At 50.2% G+C, this 15,700-nt stretch overlaps 6 protein-coding genes across 6 annotated transcripts; 4 read left to right on the top strand and 2 right to left on the bottom strand.

Annotated features, from left to right (window-relative positions):
* The first annotated feature begins 38 nt into the window (after positions 1-38).
* BJX67DRAFT_275125 (putative nuclear envelope pore membrane protein) lies at positions 39-4,238 on the top strand. The gene is made up of 4 exons (XM_071026541.1): positions 39-651; positions 707-855; positions 916-3,894; positions 3,944-4,238. Exons 1-4 carry the CDS (start codon positions 211-213, stop codon positions 4,140-4,142), a joined length of 3,768 nt encoding a protein of 1,255 aa, XP_070881892.1. The 5' UTR covers positions 39-210; the 3' UTR covers positions 4,143-4,238.
* A 95-nt stretch (positions 4,239-4,333) lies between these two features.
* BJX67DRAFT_374921 (rRNA-processing protein UTP22) lies at positions 4,334-7,630 on the bottom strand (the record flags this gene model as incomplete). Its single annotated transcript, XM_071031624.1, has 1 exon — positions 4,334-7,630. One exon carries the CDS (start codon positions 7,628-7,630, stop codon positions 4,334-4,336), a length of 3,297 nt encoding a protein of 1,098 aa, XP_070881891.1.
* Positions 7,631-7,672: 42 nt separating this feature from the next.
* On the top strand, positions 7,673-10,408 carry BJX67DRAFT_365202 (cystathionine gamma-synthase). Its single transcript, XM_071030251.1, has 5 exons — positions 7,673-8,189; positions 8,306-9,698; positions 9,751-9,934; positions 10,001-10,043; positions 10,115-10,408. The coding sequence occupies exons 1-5, from the start codon at positions 8,145-8,147 to the stop codon at positions 10,235-10,237; spliced, it is 1,788 nt and encodes a 595-aa protein (XP_070881890.1). The 5' UTR covers positions 7,673-8,144; the 3' UTR covers positions 10,238-10,408.
* Positions 9,947-12,351, bottom strand: BJX67DRAFT_275159 (uncharacterized protein). The gene has a single exon (XM_071026543.1). It carries the CDS (start codon positions 11,631-11,633, stop codon positions 10,548-10,550), a length of 1,086 nt encoding a protein of 361 aa, XP_070881889.1. The 5' UTR covers positions 11,634-12,351; the 3' UTR covers positions 9,947-10,547.
* Positions 12,290-13,447, top strand: BJX67DRAFT_275257 (mitochondrial 54S ribosomal protein mL58). Its single transcript, XM_071026544.1, has 2 exons — positions 12,290-12,352; positions 12,428-13,447. The coding sequence occupies exon 2, from the start codon at positions 12,515-12,517 to the stop codon at positions 13,115-13,117; it is 603 nt and encodes a 200-aa protein (XP_070881888.1). The 5' UTR covers positions 12,290-12,352; positions 12,428-12,514; the 3' UTR covers positions 13,118-13,447.
* On the top strand, positions 13,311-15,509 carry BJX67DRAFT_365191 (M20 family dipeptidase). The gene is made up of 6 exons (XM_071030250.1): positions 13,311-13,406; positions 13,466-13,687; positions 13,738-13,769; positions 13,825-13,892; positions 13,956-15,073; positions 15,126-15,509. The coding sequence occupies exons 2-6, from the start codon at positions 13,479-13,481 to the stop codon at positions 15,310-15,312; spliced, it is 1,614 nt and encodes a 537-aa protein (XP_070881887.1). The 5' UTR covers positions 13,311-13,406; positions 13,466-13,478; the 3' UTR covers positions 15,313-15,509.
* Positions 15,510-15,700: the final 191 nt, after the last annotated feature.

Raw genomic sequence — 15,700 nt, 5'->3', positions numbered from 1 at the left:
AAGCAAAGAGAGCTCACTCCGAGCTTCTCCAGCTGCAACTCCTACCAACAACTAACTCTGAATTCGAATCCCCACGCGAATTACCCTACCGGTCAGCTGAACCACGGCGGACCAGCTCCTCGCCTGTGACGCCGCTTGAAGAGCTCCCCCGAGCCGGAGTTTACAAACGCTACCTCATCCTCCGTGCGAACACGGCGACCACAGCATGCCATGAGCGACACTCCCCGGCTTCGCTCCGCGTTTCCCCAGACGCCCCAGACAGCGCGGAAATCGGGAGACTATAAAACCTCCCCTTTGCGATCTCGACCACGAGATGTTGCCGCCTCAAAGACTCTTTCGACACCGCCGTCCACCGACCAGGATGCGGGCTCGCCGCTCATCCCACCCCGAATAGTCGACCCTCCAACACAAAGGTTGTATGTAGCGGCCATCTACGTCGCCCTGAATGCCTGGCGGGGATACGAGTCTTGGACAGCTTCCGACGATTTGGATTCTACCTGGTTGTTCCTCAAATGGGCCTCCATAGACGGTGTTTGCCTTTTTGGCCTCCAAGCGCTGCGCATTCCCTGGCTGGAATGGGCCTTTCCTACAACACTTGCACTGTTCCTAGTGCACGTCGCGTTCAACATCTTCCTGATGTTCCGCATTCCAGTACGTGCTTTTGTCCAAATCTTAGTACTGCCCTGTTCGAACTAACCTCGATCAGATTCCTATCGGCCTATGGTTTTCAGGTCTCGTTAAAATAGCGTATGATCGAGAACTTTCAATATCAGGACAAAGCATCAAGCCAGGCGATATAATCAATAATGCGTCTCTCATTCTTGGAAAGCAAATTGTTAATATCCTACCCGAAGGGTAAGACCATCGGCCAGAGTTACTTCAGTCTATTCTCCAGAAGCTAATTCGTGAATCTAGGTCTGCCGTCCTAAACCCTGAGTTGACACCACTATGTCTAGACTCTCAGAAAACTTCCGTCGACCTGCCGATTCGAGTGAATCAAACCGATCCCATCCTGATAGAGCTGGTACGCCTCGACTTTAACAATGGCGACAGTGAACTTATCTCGATCGCTGCCAAGCAACTCAAACAGTTGAAGCGGCAAGCAGACAAGAGACATTCTCAACACGCTGACCTCCACCGTGACCTCCTCCTTCCGATCCGGAAAAATGGTATATATCGTCTCCAGCGCGTTGTGGATGAGTCCAAGCTTGAGGTTCGCGTGCGATCCTCCGATGCTCTCGTGGTCTCCTGTCCTCGCGCGTTAATCAAGCATTCACACACCCATAAATGCCGAGGAGAGCTATCAAACTTTATGTTAGCAGTCGAAGGCACGCCGCCGCTAAAAATCAAATACAGCAGGCAGGTGAACCATCATGACCGCGGCTTCTCGTTCCAAAACATTCAGCCGGACCATCTTCGCACCCCACTTTTGGGCCAGAGGTCCCTCGGCCGGTTGTTCGATGCTCAAGACCCTAATATTGCATGGGCTCAGAGCCAAATCATCGAAATTCCCCTCAATGAATCTCTGAACACTGGAGGCAACTGGCTCTACATGATCGAGGAGGTGCATGATGGCTCCGGAAACGTCGCAAATTACTCGACGCTCCTGGAAGAAGGTGATCGACACTGGGCCAAGTCCTTACCTCAATGGCATCAATTCTCTGTTCACGAGATTCCTAGGATATCCCTATCTGGATGCAACGACCAGCAGTTCCTCGAAGTCGCACGTGGCGAAAACCTCCCACTCCCCACCAAGTTCCATAACTCAGACCAGGGGTATAGGGAAGACGGGCCGTTCTCCCTTATCTATTCTTTTGGAACTGAAAGCCAATCGAATGTGGACGATCCATCACGGACAATTCGTCAGCTCTCCCTCAAAAGTGTTGACCAAAAGCCCTCGGTGAAAGAACCAGGATGGTATAGTCTTCGGCACGTCTCTAGCCAGTTCTGCTCAGGAGAAATCCTAGAACCCTCATCGTGCTACTTGCGAAACCCTCCAGAACCCGAGTTGTCCGTCCGTTCAGAAAAGATTTACGATAAGTGTGCTAACAGCCCAGTTGGACTGCTTGTCGACCTAGATCTCACCGGCTCGCCGCCGTTCCGGCTGCGATACGCTATTGAGCATGCGAAGGGCGTGGAGACCAAGTACCAGATTATTGAAGGATTCCGCTCGCAGTTAGACTTCACCCCCTTGGAGGCCGGTCACTATCGGTATCGCTTTTTGGACATTTCTGACAGCGTTTACGCACCTCGACCACTTGATGATAAAATCACTGTTCTAGAACAGGACGTGAAACCACCTGCCTCAGCGCATTTCGTCGAAGCCAATGAAGTGCGCAAAGCTTGTTTTGGTGAACCCATATCCGTTGATGTTGCTTTCCTGGGAGAGTCACCCTGGACCTTGCAGTACGAACTTGTTCACAACGGCAAGAAGACAAGACACGTTCTTGAGTCGGAGGCCGCAACATCAACCATTCTGACAGAGAGGCTTGTCAGCGGCGGCGAGTACAATCTCGTGCTGACAAGTGTGAAGGATCGCTCCAAATGCAAACGAGCTCTCAATGAAATCCTCAAGATCGACGCCCGGTCCAAACCGCCCCATGTTTCCTTTGGCCACATCGAGAAGAATAGAGCGTACTCGGCGCTACAGGGCTCTAAAATCGAAATTCCACTTAGACTGAGTGGTGAACGCCCGTGGACCGTACGGTATAAGAACTTAGATGACGATGCTTCCATAGCCACGAAGACTTTCTGGCAAGAGAACAGCTTCTTAACCGTGAGCCAAGAAGGGCGGTACGAGCTCATTGGAGTTACGGATGGTTCATGTCCCGGATCCGTTGACGAGTCTGCGAGAGTATTTGAAATATCCTGGATACCCCGGCCTCAGATCACCGCCGTGGACGATACCCCCGTGGCGCCCGACGGCAATATTGTGAAGCATGAAGTTTGCCAACGGCAGGGTGATAGTCTTGAACTTCGGCTAACAGGAAATCCACCCTATACAATCCAGTGTGAACAACAGAGGAGAGTATCTCGTGGTTCTTCTTCCATACGAGTACGAAGTCTCAAAACCGCTCTCAATACCCTTTCTATGGAACTGGAGACGTCCGAACCGGGGGATTACACCTATCGCTTCAAGGAAGTCGGTGACAACCTCTACAACAATGATCCGAGGAGCGGTCAAGTCGTGGTGACCCAGAGGGTCAATCCGCTCCCATCCGCTCGGTTTGATGCGCCAGGTCGTATCTATGGATTCTGCAAAGAGGATAACAGCGGCGAAGAGCTTATTCCTCTGACATTGGAAGGGGTGCCACCCTTCTCTCTCGAAATTTCAATCAAGCACTTCGCGAAGGCAAAGCCTGAAGTCGTGACCATTCCGAACATCAAATCGAATCGACACAACCTTCCAATCCCTAGACGCCATCTCGACCTTGGCCAGCATGTTGTGAGCATCCATAAAATACGGGACTCACGAGGATGCGAGCAAGCCTACCACACAGACCTTTCCTCTGTCAGAGTGGCCGTCTCGGACGTCCCTACAATCATTCCTCTCGAATCGAAATCCGACTACTGCGTTGGCGAGCGTCTTTCATTCTCTCTTTCTGGCCATGCTCCGTTCGAAGTTTTCTATACTTTCGATGGTGTCGCCAGAAAGGCCAGCTCGGCATCCAACCATCTCCGTCGCATTGCGGAAAGACCCGGCATTTTCAGTATCACTGCTGTCAGCGATAGCGCAAGCGGGAAATGCAAAGCCCACAAAGATATTACAAAGACAATCCACCAGATGCCAAGTGTCAGAATCAGCAACGGTCAAATCTCCATCGTGGATATACATGAGGGTGGTGAGGCAGAGCTTGAGTTTACATTCTGGGGAACACCACCGTTCGAATTCACGTACGCAATGCCCCCTCCTATGATTCACAAAGCTAACCCAGCCTTTTAGTTACATTCGAAGCACAAACGCTCGGAAAGGAAAGAAGCCTGAGATACTTGACATCAAGCATGATATCTCTTACGAACATCAGAAAATTATCAAGACATCTGACGAGGGTACTTATGAAGTTGTGGCAATCAAAGACCAATACTGCTCATTTTCGGCTCAGCCGTCGTTGGAGAGAAATGAGAAGCTATTAACAGTCTAAAACCTACGTTGCCTGGAGGGCAAATGTGAAGCTTTAAGTTTGATTACCCGTTTCTTTTCTTTTCACCCTTTATCTCCAATACCATGTTTCTCTGAGTTGGATTCCAGTATATAGCATTGCAACGGCGCTTTAAGGTATCATTTCATATGACGGACAATGCACAACTACAATTATTATATATCTCGATATTCTCACCCATTTTGGACATCGATGCGGCTAATCACACCCAAGCCCAATCGAGAGATCTCGTTCAACATGGCCACGCGGTTGATCGAAACAGTTGCTTCCCCGGGCTGAGTCGAGAATGTCAGGGCCAAGCTCCAACTCTTTGGTTTCAGAGTTTGCGGATTCCAAAGGCCGCCAATGACATCGGACTGCTCTTTGCCATGGAAAAAGAGGATGTTAGGACTGAAGCAAGCTTGCAGATCGCGGACGAAGTCCTTGACAATTGTGTGTTTTCCAGCCCGGGTTGGGTCACTCAGTGTACTCAGATTCTTGAACTTAGCTACCGAGTTTGAACGATCCTGCAGCAACTTCCGATCCAGATGGATGACGAAGTCGTAAGGCTCAAGAGCGGGCCGGAAGAGTGGCGGTATATCGAGTTTGAGACCCTGTTCGCGTACAAGCTTCATCACAGCCTTTGCCAGGGTGCAAATTCGCGCCGCAACTACCTTTGGTGGCATTCCGTACTGTGTCCATGTCACGCCGTCCGGGTCGATATCCGAACCAACGAACATCGAGACGCTATTCATCGCTGGGTCGATGCTTCGCCAGGCAGCAAAGCGCGTTCGAATCCGTTCCACTGCGCTCTGGTCCAGCTCTCCGCCCAGATCGACGATCATTGGCTCTTGTTGCCAGTTCCATCGCGAAAGGAAGTGCAACGTGCGTAAGAACCCAGCCATTACACTGGAGGGCGGCTCCCAAGGGTATGGTTGAGTAAATGTTCGCAGCACCACCAGCTCGATTAATTCCTCATTCACGTAGGCGTCGAAGAGGTGACAACTAAACCAGTGCTTGAGGAGGCGAACCGTCGGGGAGAGAAACGGGAAACGTGTACACAGGGTCCGCATGGCCTGCGAAAGTCGAGGGGAGTGTATAAACGATCGTTTGTACACAGCAAGTGCAGACGCTATCTCCTGCTTTGTTTGGGGGCTGGCGCCCTGCTCTTTGACTCGACGCTCTAGCAGTGTCTGCTCCCGATTCTGATGAATTCTCAGGCGATACACAATCCCAGAGACATGGGTAACATCTAGGAATGCGTTGTTGAGTATTTTGCTTTGCTCGTTCTCTAATCCAACTTGGCACGAAGAAAAGTCACCGTTCTGGGTCAAAGCATCTCCAATCTTAACAAGAAAAGCCACTTTAGTCATTTGAATGGCCACAAGATCGTCTGGCCATCGCGCAGAACTCTCAAATTGGAGGGCGACGTCGGCAGGTGCCGGAAAAGCGCCAGAGATTCTGTCGACATGGAGCCCCGTGTATCGAAGTAACGGGCTAGTCGGCGTGAGGTGCCTAACAGTCAGAGGGACACCTTCCATGGCTTGAATCGACTTTTCCAACGCATTAAAGCCGTCGGTGACCATCTGAAATGCAGAGCTAGAATACGACAGGACACCGTCGCCGTTGTTCCGAAGTTGAGCATCGAATTCATCACCAATATAACCAATGTCTGCCTCACCATAGGCAAAGTGGCGCCCCAAGATATAGACAAGTATCTGATGCACGATCGACGAGGATGGGTCTTCGGACCATACCAGACTCTCACGAATACTGCCGTCCTTGAAACGCCGAAGCTCGGCCCTCTCACCCCAGAACGACCGAAAAGCTGCGGCAGCCTCCTTTTGTTCTGCAGACGGACCATGGTCAACGATGCGTGTAGCATTGTCAGAATCCAACAGTAACCCAACGGACAGGTTGCGAGGCCCCTGTTTTCGGTGGGGTTTCGATTCCACAGACGAAGGGCCCCCAGAGGGACTGGAGATATATATGAGATTTACTCTATCCCCAAGGGCTTTCTGGAGCACCCCATAGATTGCATGGTTCCTTTGAATAACTGCATTGGCATCGCCATGCTCCGCCACCGGAAGTGTGACAAGTCGGTCAAATCTAAGCAGAGGTTCATCTATCTTGAAGATGAAAATCCGCTCAAAATTGTCTTCTCTAGACTCGTTCAACATTCTGAGCGTCGTACCTGCTTCCTGGCGAAGGAAGGAGTACGACCACGGAGTCATCTTGTACAGCACATTCAGGCCTCTCTTACCGTCATAGACGACAGGACTGGCACTTGGGAATGAAACTTCGCGGGCAGATAACAGCAACGGCTCAGTCAAATCCTTCGCGGCGAGAAACTGGATCGTAGCTTTGAACAGTTGATAGCTACTATATGATTTGAGGAGCAGTGGCTTCCCAGCGGAACCCCCGCCTTCCAGTAAAAGGGACATAAGTACCGTCCATTCGAACCCCCCGAAGCCACCTTTGTGAACCGATGACCCAAAACCCCGCTGTCGAAGCCATATCCGGCCAAGAAGGCATGCATCCCTAAATGATTCAGAGGCTCGAGCAGCCGATGACAGAAGCTTGTGATAAAGCGCAACGGTGGCTTCGGAGCGGAGGCTTGAATTGTAGAAAGTATGTTCCTGATCATCATTACCCCCGCTGCATCCATTTCGTATATTTACTTTCATCGGCAGGGTTCGCGAGATAGGAAATAATGTATCGTCAACTGCGGTGAGGATGCGAACTCGGTATCTCGGGTATCCATGGTCGAGTTTTGCAGCAGCGGCTGGCTGTACAGAGATAATGGGACGGAGTTCATCACCATCCTGAAGTTCGTACTTCACGTCTAGTGTTGCACTTTTCTTGTCTTTGATCCCAGCAGCAATGCATGCAACAAAGTATGCTCGTTTATGAAAATATCGGTAGTTAACATAGTCTTTTTCTTGGAAAATTGAACCTGGCATTGTCACTGCCATGTCAACGACAAATGGACCCGCCAGTTTTGAGCCGGTTCGAAGTGCAAAACTCCCAACCACATTGACGTTTGTGGGGCGCGCATAGACGACCGAGTACTTTGTATCCTTGCTGGGACGCGGTTCTGGGTACGGGACTGTCACTCCATGCAAATTGCGCATCTCCTTCTCCGCTTCCACGGCGTGCTTCGCAGGTTTCTCGGGAAGGCGCTCGATTAGGTCCTTCAGCTCATGGAGAGTATCCCCGAGTGCTGCGAGATGTTTGTCGTAATTTGGCCTTGACTCCGCAATTAATTCATCCATTTGTAGCTTGAACAGGCTAGACTTGTATAATCCACTAGCGAGAGCCATCTCAGCAGAATGCCCAGGCTGCCTAGCTGTATTTCTGATCTTCGATATATTCATTCTCGCTGGCCGACTAGCGTTGAGACTCGATTCTGGGGTGGTTGGCTGTTCCAGGCCGGGAACCCCGTCCGAAGAACAACTCAATTTTCTTCTCTTCGCCGTATGATTGGACATTGCAAATGGATAGCCCGTAGCTTCTGGACAGAAGAAGCTCAACAGGTACGTACATTCCGAAGTGCCTGGAGAGTTTTTTTTTTGGCGACCAGCCGGCGATAACATCACGTGATTCTCTTATCAGCCAAACTTGACGTGGACCAGACAAGAGACCAAGGAGAGCAAGCGGCCAAGGAGTCTTAAGTTTTCATTATTTCATACAACCATGTTTCATATTATTTGTACACATTATCCTTCGTAGCAAACACTCACGTGTATTCAAGCAGAAGGGGTTTCCTGCATGCTAAAATAGCACCGTTTCGCCTTTGAGGCATATTGGGGTACAACGTATGACTCCTCCTACAAGCAATCCAAATAATGATTGGTTGAACTCCCTCCGGCTCATCGCCGAAATCGCAACCAGCTTTCTTGAAATATCTCCTGTTGAGTTGCACTACATTTCTCCCTCATAACATCCAAGTCTTTCCTCCGCCACATTCCGTCTGACATATTTGCCATCGCTGTTTTAAAAATCATGCTTCAGGAAGCTGGCGGCCCAGTACCGCCCAACACCGACCACGTATGTTTTGACCCCACGTACCCCGCGTACATCTGCTCCCCAAGCAGCCACACTTGCTTGCATTGGATCCATTAGCACCTAGAATGGGCTCAATTCAGTCCGCTTATATTATACAGGCTGTCAGTGTATCGCTTCCGACATGGAAGGAGAATGTGGCATACGAAGAAGGAGAGCTGTGGCTGGTAAATAAGATGCAGTGCGGGTATCCTCGATTCTTCGTACATCCCGTTATTCAAGAACTTGCCAGAGAAATTGTCTCTCGATACGGAAGCTCAGATCTCGACTCTGCGACTCTCTTTCCTTCTCTGAACACCGCACGGATGTGTCAGTCGTTCCTCTTGTCAAAATTGCCGACGGAGGATTCATCCAAAATCCGCGTTCTGGAATTTATTCCTACTCAGCAACTGGAAACCGAACTACCAGCCGTTAAATCACTTCTTTCGTGTGTGCTATACCCCAAGGAATACGCCCCGGTAGCGAAGCAGGTGTGGCAACATTCCGGCGATGGTGTATCGAGCCGCCGTGGTGAATTCTGCCTCACTGCCTTGAAGGACGGCCTCCTCATGGAGAAGAAGTCAGCTTCAACAAGTGCGCCGTGCCAGAGGTTTTCCAAGGGCCCTCGTAGATATCAAGGGCGAGGCTCGGTAAACGGAATCGGAAAGGGCGGAGCCAACAGCGCAACCCCAGTTGCAGAGCCCCAAGACGGGCGAGAATCTGTTCAATTCATTGAAGAACGTTTCGGGCGAAATTTGAGTATCTCCCTTGCTAACCAAGCAAAAGTTGCCGTGCGCAGGCGGATAGCGGGGGTCTTAACCGAAGATGTGGAGCTAAGTGAGGCTCTAGAAAAGGTACCAGAGGGAGGAAGGATAGCAGGACTCACGGAGTCCGATGTCTCGCTTTTCCCGACTGGCATGAGCGCAATTTTCAATTCTCATCGGGTTTTACTAAACGCTAGAGGTTCGATGAAAAGCATCTGCTTTGGATTTCCTTATATCGATACTCTAAAGATCCTCGAGAAATGGGGCCCCGGCTGCTTGTTCTACGGGCGAGGGTCCTCCGAAGATTTGGATGATCTCGAATCACGGCTCTCTGGTGGAGAGAGGTTTCTAGCTCTATTCACTGAGTTCCCGGGCAATCCACTCCTCAAATCTCCCGATCTGAAGAGGATCCGGTTTCTCGCCGACAAATACGACTTTGCCCTGGTTGTTGATGAAACAGTTGGGAACTTTCTCAATATTAACGTCCTTTCTCATGCGGATATTGTGGTCAGCAGCCTGACAAAAATATTTAGCGGAGACAGCAATGTTATGGGAGGAAGCGCTGTACTAAACCCACATGGACGGTACTATCAGTTACTGAAAGAGACATTCAGCCGAGAGTACGAAGATAATCTCTGGGCGGAAGACGCCATCTTCCTTGAGAGAAATAGTCGTGATTTCGTTTCTCGAATTGAAAAGATCAACCGTACCGCCGAAAATATAACAGCAATGCTGAAAGAATCTCCACTTAGTAAGTGTCTCGTCCAGAAGATCTCACCAGGGCCGCATACTGACGCTTTCAGTTAAAAATGTGTACTATCCTAAATACAACCCTTCCCTCCCTCTCTACGAGGCATTTCGCACTCCAAATGGCGGCTATGGTGGACTGTTTTCGGTTACTTTCCATTCTACAGCGGCAGCGGTCGCTTTCTTCGATAATTTAGAAGTACTTAAGGGTCCAAGCCTGGGAACCAATTTCACGTTAAGGTAAGTTGATCTATCAAGGTCTCCTTGATGTTTGTGAAGATTTCGTTAACTGGCTGACCGTACCAGTTGCCCTTATACATTACTTGCTCATTATGGTGAGCTCGATTGGGTACGTCCCCGAGCCATTTCCAGATTGCCACAGTTATCGCATCATTCCCATGTCCGCTGACCCTTTCTCAGGCAGGTTCGTTTGGTGTAGAGTTTGACTTAGTAAGGATAAGCGTCGGTTTGGAAGACGCACCTTTTCTTCGGGCTCTGGTGCAACAGGCACTAGACGCAGTTGCTGGAATCCACAAATCTTAGAAGACGGCGCTCGAATCTACGGATGGAGGATTCCGGTCCGGTCTGGAGAACCTGCATTAAGCATAATATCCTGGTTCTACATGTACGTTGCGAGCCACCAACCATATCGGTCGTAAAGGCACCCAGGTGTATGATTGACTAAGATAATACTATACAAAGCAAATTAAAACGAAGATGTAAAGCGAGAATATCCCAGCGAATATTAAATTACGGGGGTACAACGGATCATATAGACGAATACGAAGTGATCCAAGAGAACGCAACGCCAAAGAAACGCCATGGATAGTTATGAGCCAGATGGGTAGATGGCTTAATCATCATTGCTCGATGTGTTCGACAACTGGCTTCGAGACGCACCTAGATCTCCACTACCTGTTCGCCTCAACGCTTGCCTCATTGTTTCTATGCTAAGCTCACCACTAAAACTAGGGGAAACTGGTCTCTGGATAGCGAGCAATGGGCTGTCGGTAGCACGTGCCCCACGGTTCGGCGAGAGTTCCAAGCCCTTGAACGATGTCGATATACTAGTCGGGGGAGAAGTCCCGAAACCATGGGAAGATACCGGTGAGTACAACGGTGACGAGGACATATTCCGATGTACCGTAGTTAATGGGTCGGGACTGGTTGCGCCCTTCTGAAAATGGTCGTGGTTGGACAGGTTATCACCTGACTCGGCATGTTCAGCATTCACGACATCAGCGAACGAGATGAAGCTTAAGCGCCGGATATCATTTGGATCTGGGCTCTGGCTTGCTGGCGGAAGCTCTTCCACATCCCTCATGTCCAACCCATCCCCGTCATGACAGGGCGGCTGTGGCGACTGCTCTGCAAACGTACCACAGCCCGCGGCCGGGTGATGTATACTGTGGGTGACAATTTTTACGGAATCTGGATCAAGCTCATTGTCGGTAATTGCCGCGGAGGAGGCTTCCAAAACAGGAGGAATATGGTTCTCTGTTCGAATATGTGACGGGATTGATGGTGACGTCTGAGGGAGCAAGATATCTTCTTGCACATTGCGTTCGAATATCAAGGAGGCTGGCGAGTGAGATTGCAGAGGGGACCGTTGAGCTGTATATTCTGGCGATGACGGCGTTCTTTGGGATGCGCGTCCTCGTCGGGAAGCGAGCGAGCTATTTTCCCGAGAAAGCGTCAGTGGGTTTGGTCTGGCAACACCGGCCGCCACGGTTGAGTTCGAATCATCGGCTACGTCTCTGATGTTCCGTTTCGTTTTACCATCGTCTCCTTTGACGCAATTGCAACTCTGCAAATCTCGAATCGGCTCCAAGCGTTCGGCACCCCCGGGGTGCTTTGTTAAGTCGCTCAGAATGCCTTGGATGGGGGTATGTTTATCCAGGGATTTCCCCATTGACGCAGTGTCGCCCTTAGAATCCATGCTAAATATTTTGATTGCCGTAGGAACCAAACTCGGTCTGCACTATTTTGGTATCGGTGAAGGCAGATTTCAAGACTAAAGCGTCCAAACCTGGGCAGAAGGGCGGCGGATCAGATGTCGGCCAAATAAACATCCGCCTCGTCACGGACGCCAGGTGTTACCGGCATTCAAATCACTCGTTTAATGGGTTGAGTCGCCGGTAGAAGACGGACCTAATAGTATCAAGTCAAAAAAATTAACCGTTCATGAACCCCACCTGCATTGGCGGTTGTGAGTGAGAAAACCACAAGCTCACGATTGCAAGGAGAGCCACCGGCCGCCCAACGACCCGCGCGAAACGGGGAGAGTTAAGGCTTGGTATCAGGGTGGTCGGACGGCTCCGACCCTGTTGGATGCAGCAGACGGCTGAGAAGAAGAACGGGGTCAAAAGCTCAAACTGACTCTGCGCATGTTTTATGGAAGAACATCAGACCTTACAAAGAGAGACTGGGGAAAAGGAATTGTTGGTTGAGAAGGTTAAGCGGGCACATGACAGAACTCTGGAAACTGGGGGGACGTCATTTGGTGGGCATAATTACAACTCATCATTTTTTTGTGTTGATGCTGACTAATTATGCTGTCTGAACGGGGAAGGAAAAAGTTGGCTCGGGCTGGAGTTTTCGCCCAGAGAGGTCAGTTGGAACGCCCTTTCCGACAACCACGCAACACCAGTATTCGTTGTAAGTATATCCATTCTCTGCTTTCTTGGTTTCCTCCTTGCTTAGGTCCGCACCGATACTGACTCTTCGGCCCAGGTGGTTGGCTACGTTTGATCCTCCCTATCTAACTCCTTTTCTCATTCACCGTACCCGATTCACGCATATTTCGAAGCAAATATCGAGATGGCAACTTTTATAAACGCTTCTAAGAGACCAACTCTGGCGCTTCCTTTTCTGTTACCTTCTTGTGAATCTGCTTCTCTTGAATTGCGGCGATGTCAATCCACTTACAGGCGTACAAAACAACGCCTACGCATCAAACCAGATGCTTCTTTCGGCCTGTCCTCAGATAAGATCCAAGATCACATCATTTACAATCCCCCGTCAAGCACGTCGTCTGTTTACGAAACACCAACAAAATTCCTCCCACCCAATGATGTTCGCAGGGCGCTTCGCTCCGATGCCCCATCCAATTCGCAGAATGTGGACGAACTTCCCCCCGCGTCCAAATCCTCACCGGAGAAAAGGTATCATTTGACTCGGTCAGACGTAGAAGAGATCCGCAAACTCCGATTAAGCGATCCAATGACTTGGAGCCGATGGAAATTGGCCAAACGCTTCAACTGCTCTCCCATGTTCATCGCCATGGCATGTGAAGCGAGTCCGCAGAAGAAGGAGATCCAAAAACAGGTACTGGAAGCAGTACAATCAAGGTGGGGGGCGAAGCGTCGAATGGCTAGAGAGGATCGCGAGCTGCGGAAAGAGAGCTGGGGCAGGGACGCATGATGCGTACCAACAGATTGCATGTTCCTCATCTACTCCGCCATTCGGTCTCTTAGGCAGCAGTCACGACAAATTTTGTTCATTGTGGCCCTTTGAGCATGTACAGTAGCTAGGGCTGTTTAAAGAGCTATGTATTCTAGAATCTTTGTCCACCATACAATCTGAATGCCACTAAAACTCTTTCAGTTATTACCTGGAAAAATTCTCAGTTTTCAATTATCCATTCATGATCAATCATTATTGCCGTTCCCACCAGCGTCATCATCCCCGTCCATGAACTTCAAGTTGCGAGGTAAACCGGCGCGCTTAGCTACGGCAAAGTTGAGACCATTCGCTAAACCCACCCAAAAGGAAGCACGACGGGATGCCCCTCCTTCCCCTCCGCCGCATCACAGCCTCGCTCATCGGGCACAAATCATACCTACCACCCTCATCATCCTACGTCAGGGAATACCAAGCGTTGCAGCTTATCGGTACCTGTTGGAATATACATCCGCTTTCGTGTCGTCGCTCATATTACCGACGGATCAGTGACCATACAATGGCGCCCCAGCTTGAACCTTTTTTTAAACAGTACGCATCTTACACAGGCAAAAGTCATTTTACATTCTAACGTTGCCAAGAGTTGACCATTTGTCTGGCTCATTCATTGATCGTAAGCGCCAATATCCGAGAACTCCCTACCTCAGATGTATTGATAAAGCTCAAAGGTTTGCGCAAGGCCGTGGCGATTCCGTCGATTTCTGCCCAAGATGAGAATAGGAAGGATGTCTTCAGGGTAAGGAATTACAACCTATTCTCCTTTATGCGAGCGCGACTGACCTCTTCTTCCCTCATCAAGATGGCCGAGTACCTTACCTCTGAACTCAAAGCCCTCGGGGCCGAGGTAGAGCAAAGACCCTTGGGCAAGCAGCCCGGGAAGGAGCATCTCGATCTTCCTCCCGTTGTGATAGCTCGGTATGGCAATGACAAGAGCAAGCGGACGATCTTAGTCTACGGTCACTATGACGTGCAGCCCGCCTTAAAGGAAGACGGCTGGGCCACAGAGCCTTTTGAACTTACCGTTGACGACCAAGGAAGAATGTTTGGCCGGGGGAGCACCGACGACAAAGGGCCAGTCTTGGGCTGGTTGAATGTGATTGAAGCGCATAAGAAGGCCGGAATTGAACTACCGGTCAATCTTCTCTGCTGTTTTGAAGGCATGGAAGAGTATGGCTCTGAAGGTCTCGAGGAGTTTATCCATGCCGAGGCTAAGAGTTTCTTCAAAGATGCAGACGCTGTTTGCATTTCGGACAACTACTGGCTTGGGACTGAGAAGCCTTGCCTGACCTATGGGCTCCGAGGATGCAACTATTACTCTGTCAGCGTGTCGGGTCCTGCGCAGGACCTCCATAGTGGCGTCTTTGGCGGCTCCGCGCATGAGCCGATGACAGATCTAGTCAGTGTCTTGTCCAAGCTTGTAGACCCACAAGGCAACATTCTGATCCCGGGTATCATGGACCTTGTCGAGCCTGTCACAGAAGACGAGAAATCGCTTTACACCAACATCAGTTACACTATGGAAAACCTCCACGAGTCACTAGGGAGCCAAACCAGCATTCATCCAACCAAGGAAAGGACCCTCATGGCTCGCTGGCGATTCCCATCCCTGTCCGTTCACGGCATTGAAGGAGCATATTCCGCTCCCGGAGCGAAAACAGTCATACCAGCAAAGGTTATCGGCAAGTTCTCTATTCGAACCGTTCCCAATATGGAGAGCGCGAACTTGAACAAGCTTGTCTTCGACCATATAAAGTCAGAGTTCGCTAAGCTGAAGAGCAAAAACTCATTGGATGTGTGGCTGCAACATGACGGGAAATGGTGGGTGGCTAGCCCCAAGCACTGGAATTTTGCGGCTGCAAGCAAAGCTGTGAACCAAGTCTTTGGGGTCGAGCCAGATCTGACCCGCGAAGGTGGCAGGTATGTGCCACTGCTGTCACTCCCGTTTGCACAGATACTGATTCGTGCTTAGTATTCCGATCACATTAACCTTTGAAGAGGCGACCGGGAAAAACGTTTTACTGCTACCGATGGGCAGCTCAACCGATGCCGCACACTCTGTCAACGAAAAGCTGGACAGGAGAAATTATATCGAAGGCACAAAGTTGCTTGGTGCTTATCTACATTACGTTGCAGAAGAGCCCGCAGTAGCCATGTAGGTAGGCACTTGACGTCACCAACAGAGCGATAGAATCCGCAAGTAGTCGGCAGGAATCAATAGCTTAGATTTCTACCTTCTTTTAAGGAACTGAGTTAAATCAGCAAGCCGCTGCTGTGCTTGCTTGTCTCGTAGACATCCATCCTGCAGGGCTCCCTTTGACTTGAAAGTAGCTGGGCTTGTGCCACCGTCTGGAACTAGCGCTCACGTGGTCAGGCGCCAGCAAGACGCGCCAACGCGACTGAGTTATGATGGGCAGCGAGAACAAAGACAAGAGACAAAGATCAGAATCAGCCATGACGTCTTGCTGACAAGCCGTCTCAATGACTTTTGTCAACCCTATAATCGCCATCGAAACTTTCGGCAAGACTTTTGTCACCACCTTGGTT

This window comes from Aspergillus lucknowensis (assembly GCF_044049455.1).
Source record: "Aspergillus lucknowensis strain CBS 449.75 chromosome Unknown BJX67scaffold_59, whole genome shotgun sequence".
In the NCBI taxonomy this organism is placed as follows: domain Eukaryota; kingdom Fungi; phylum Ascomycota; class Eurotiomycetes; order Eurotiales; family Aspergillaceae; genus Aspergillus; species Aspergillus lucknowensis.
The sequence above is the reverse complement of the archived record's forward strand: the minus strand, read 5'-3'. Positions and strand labels throughout refer to the sequence as shown.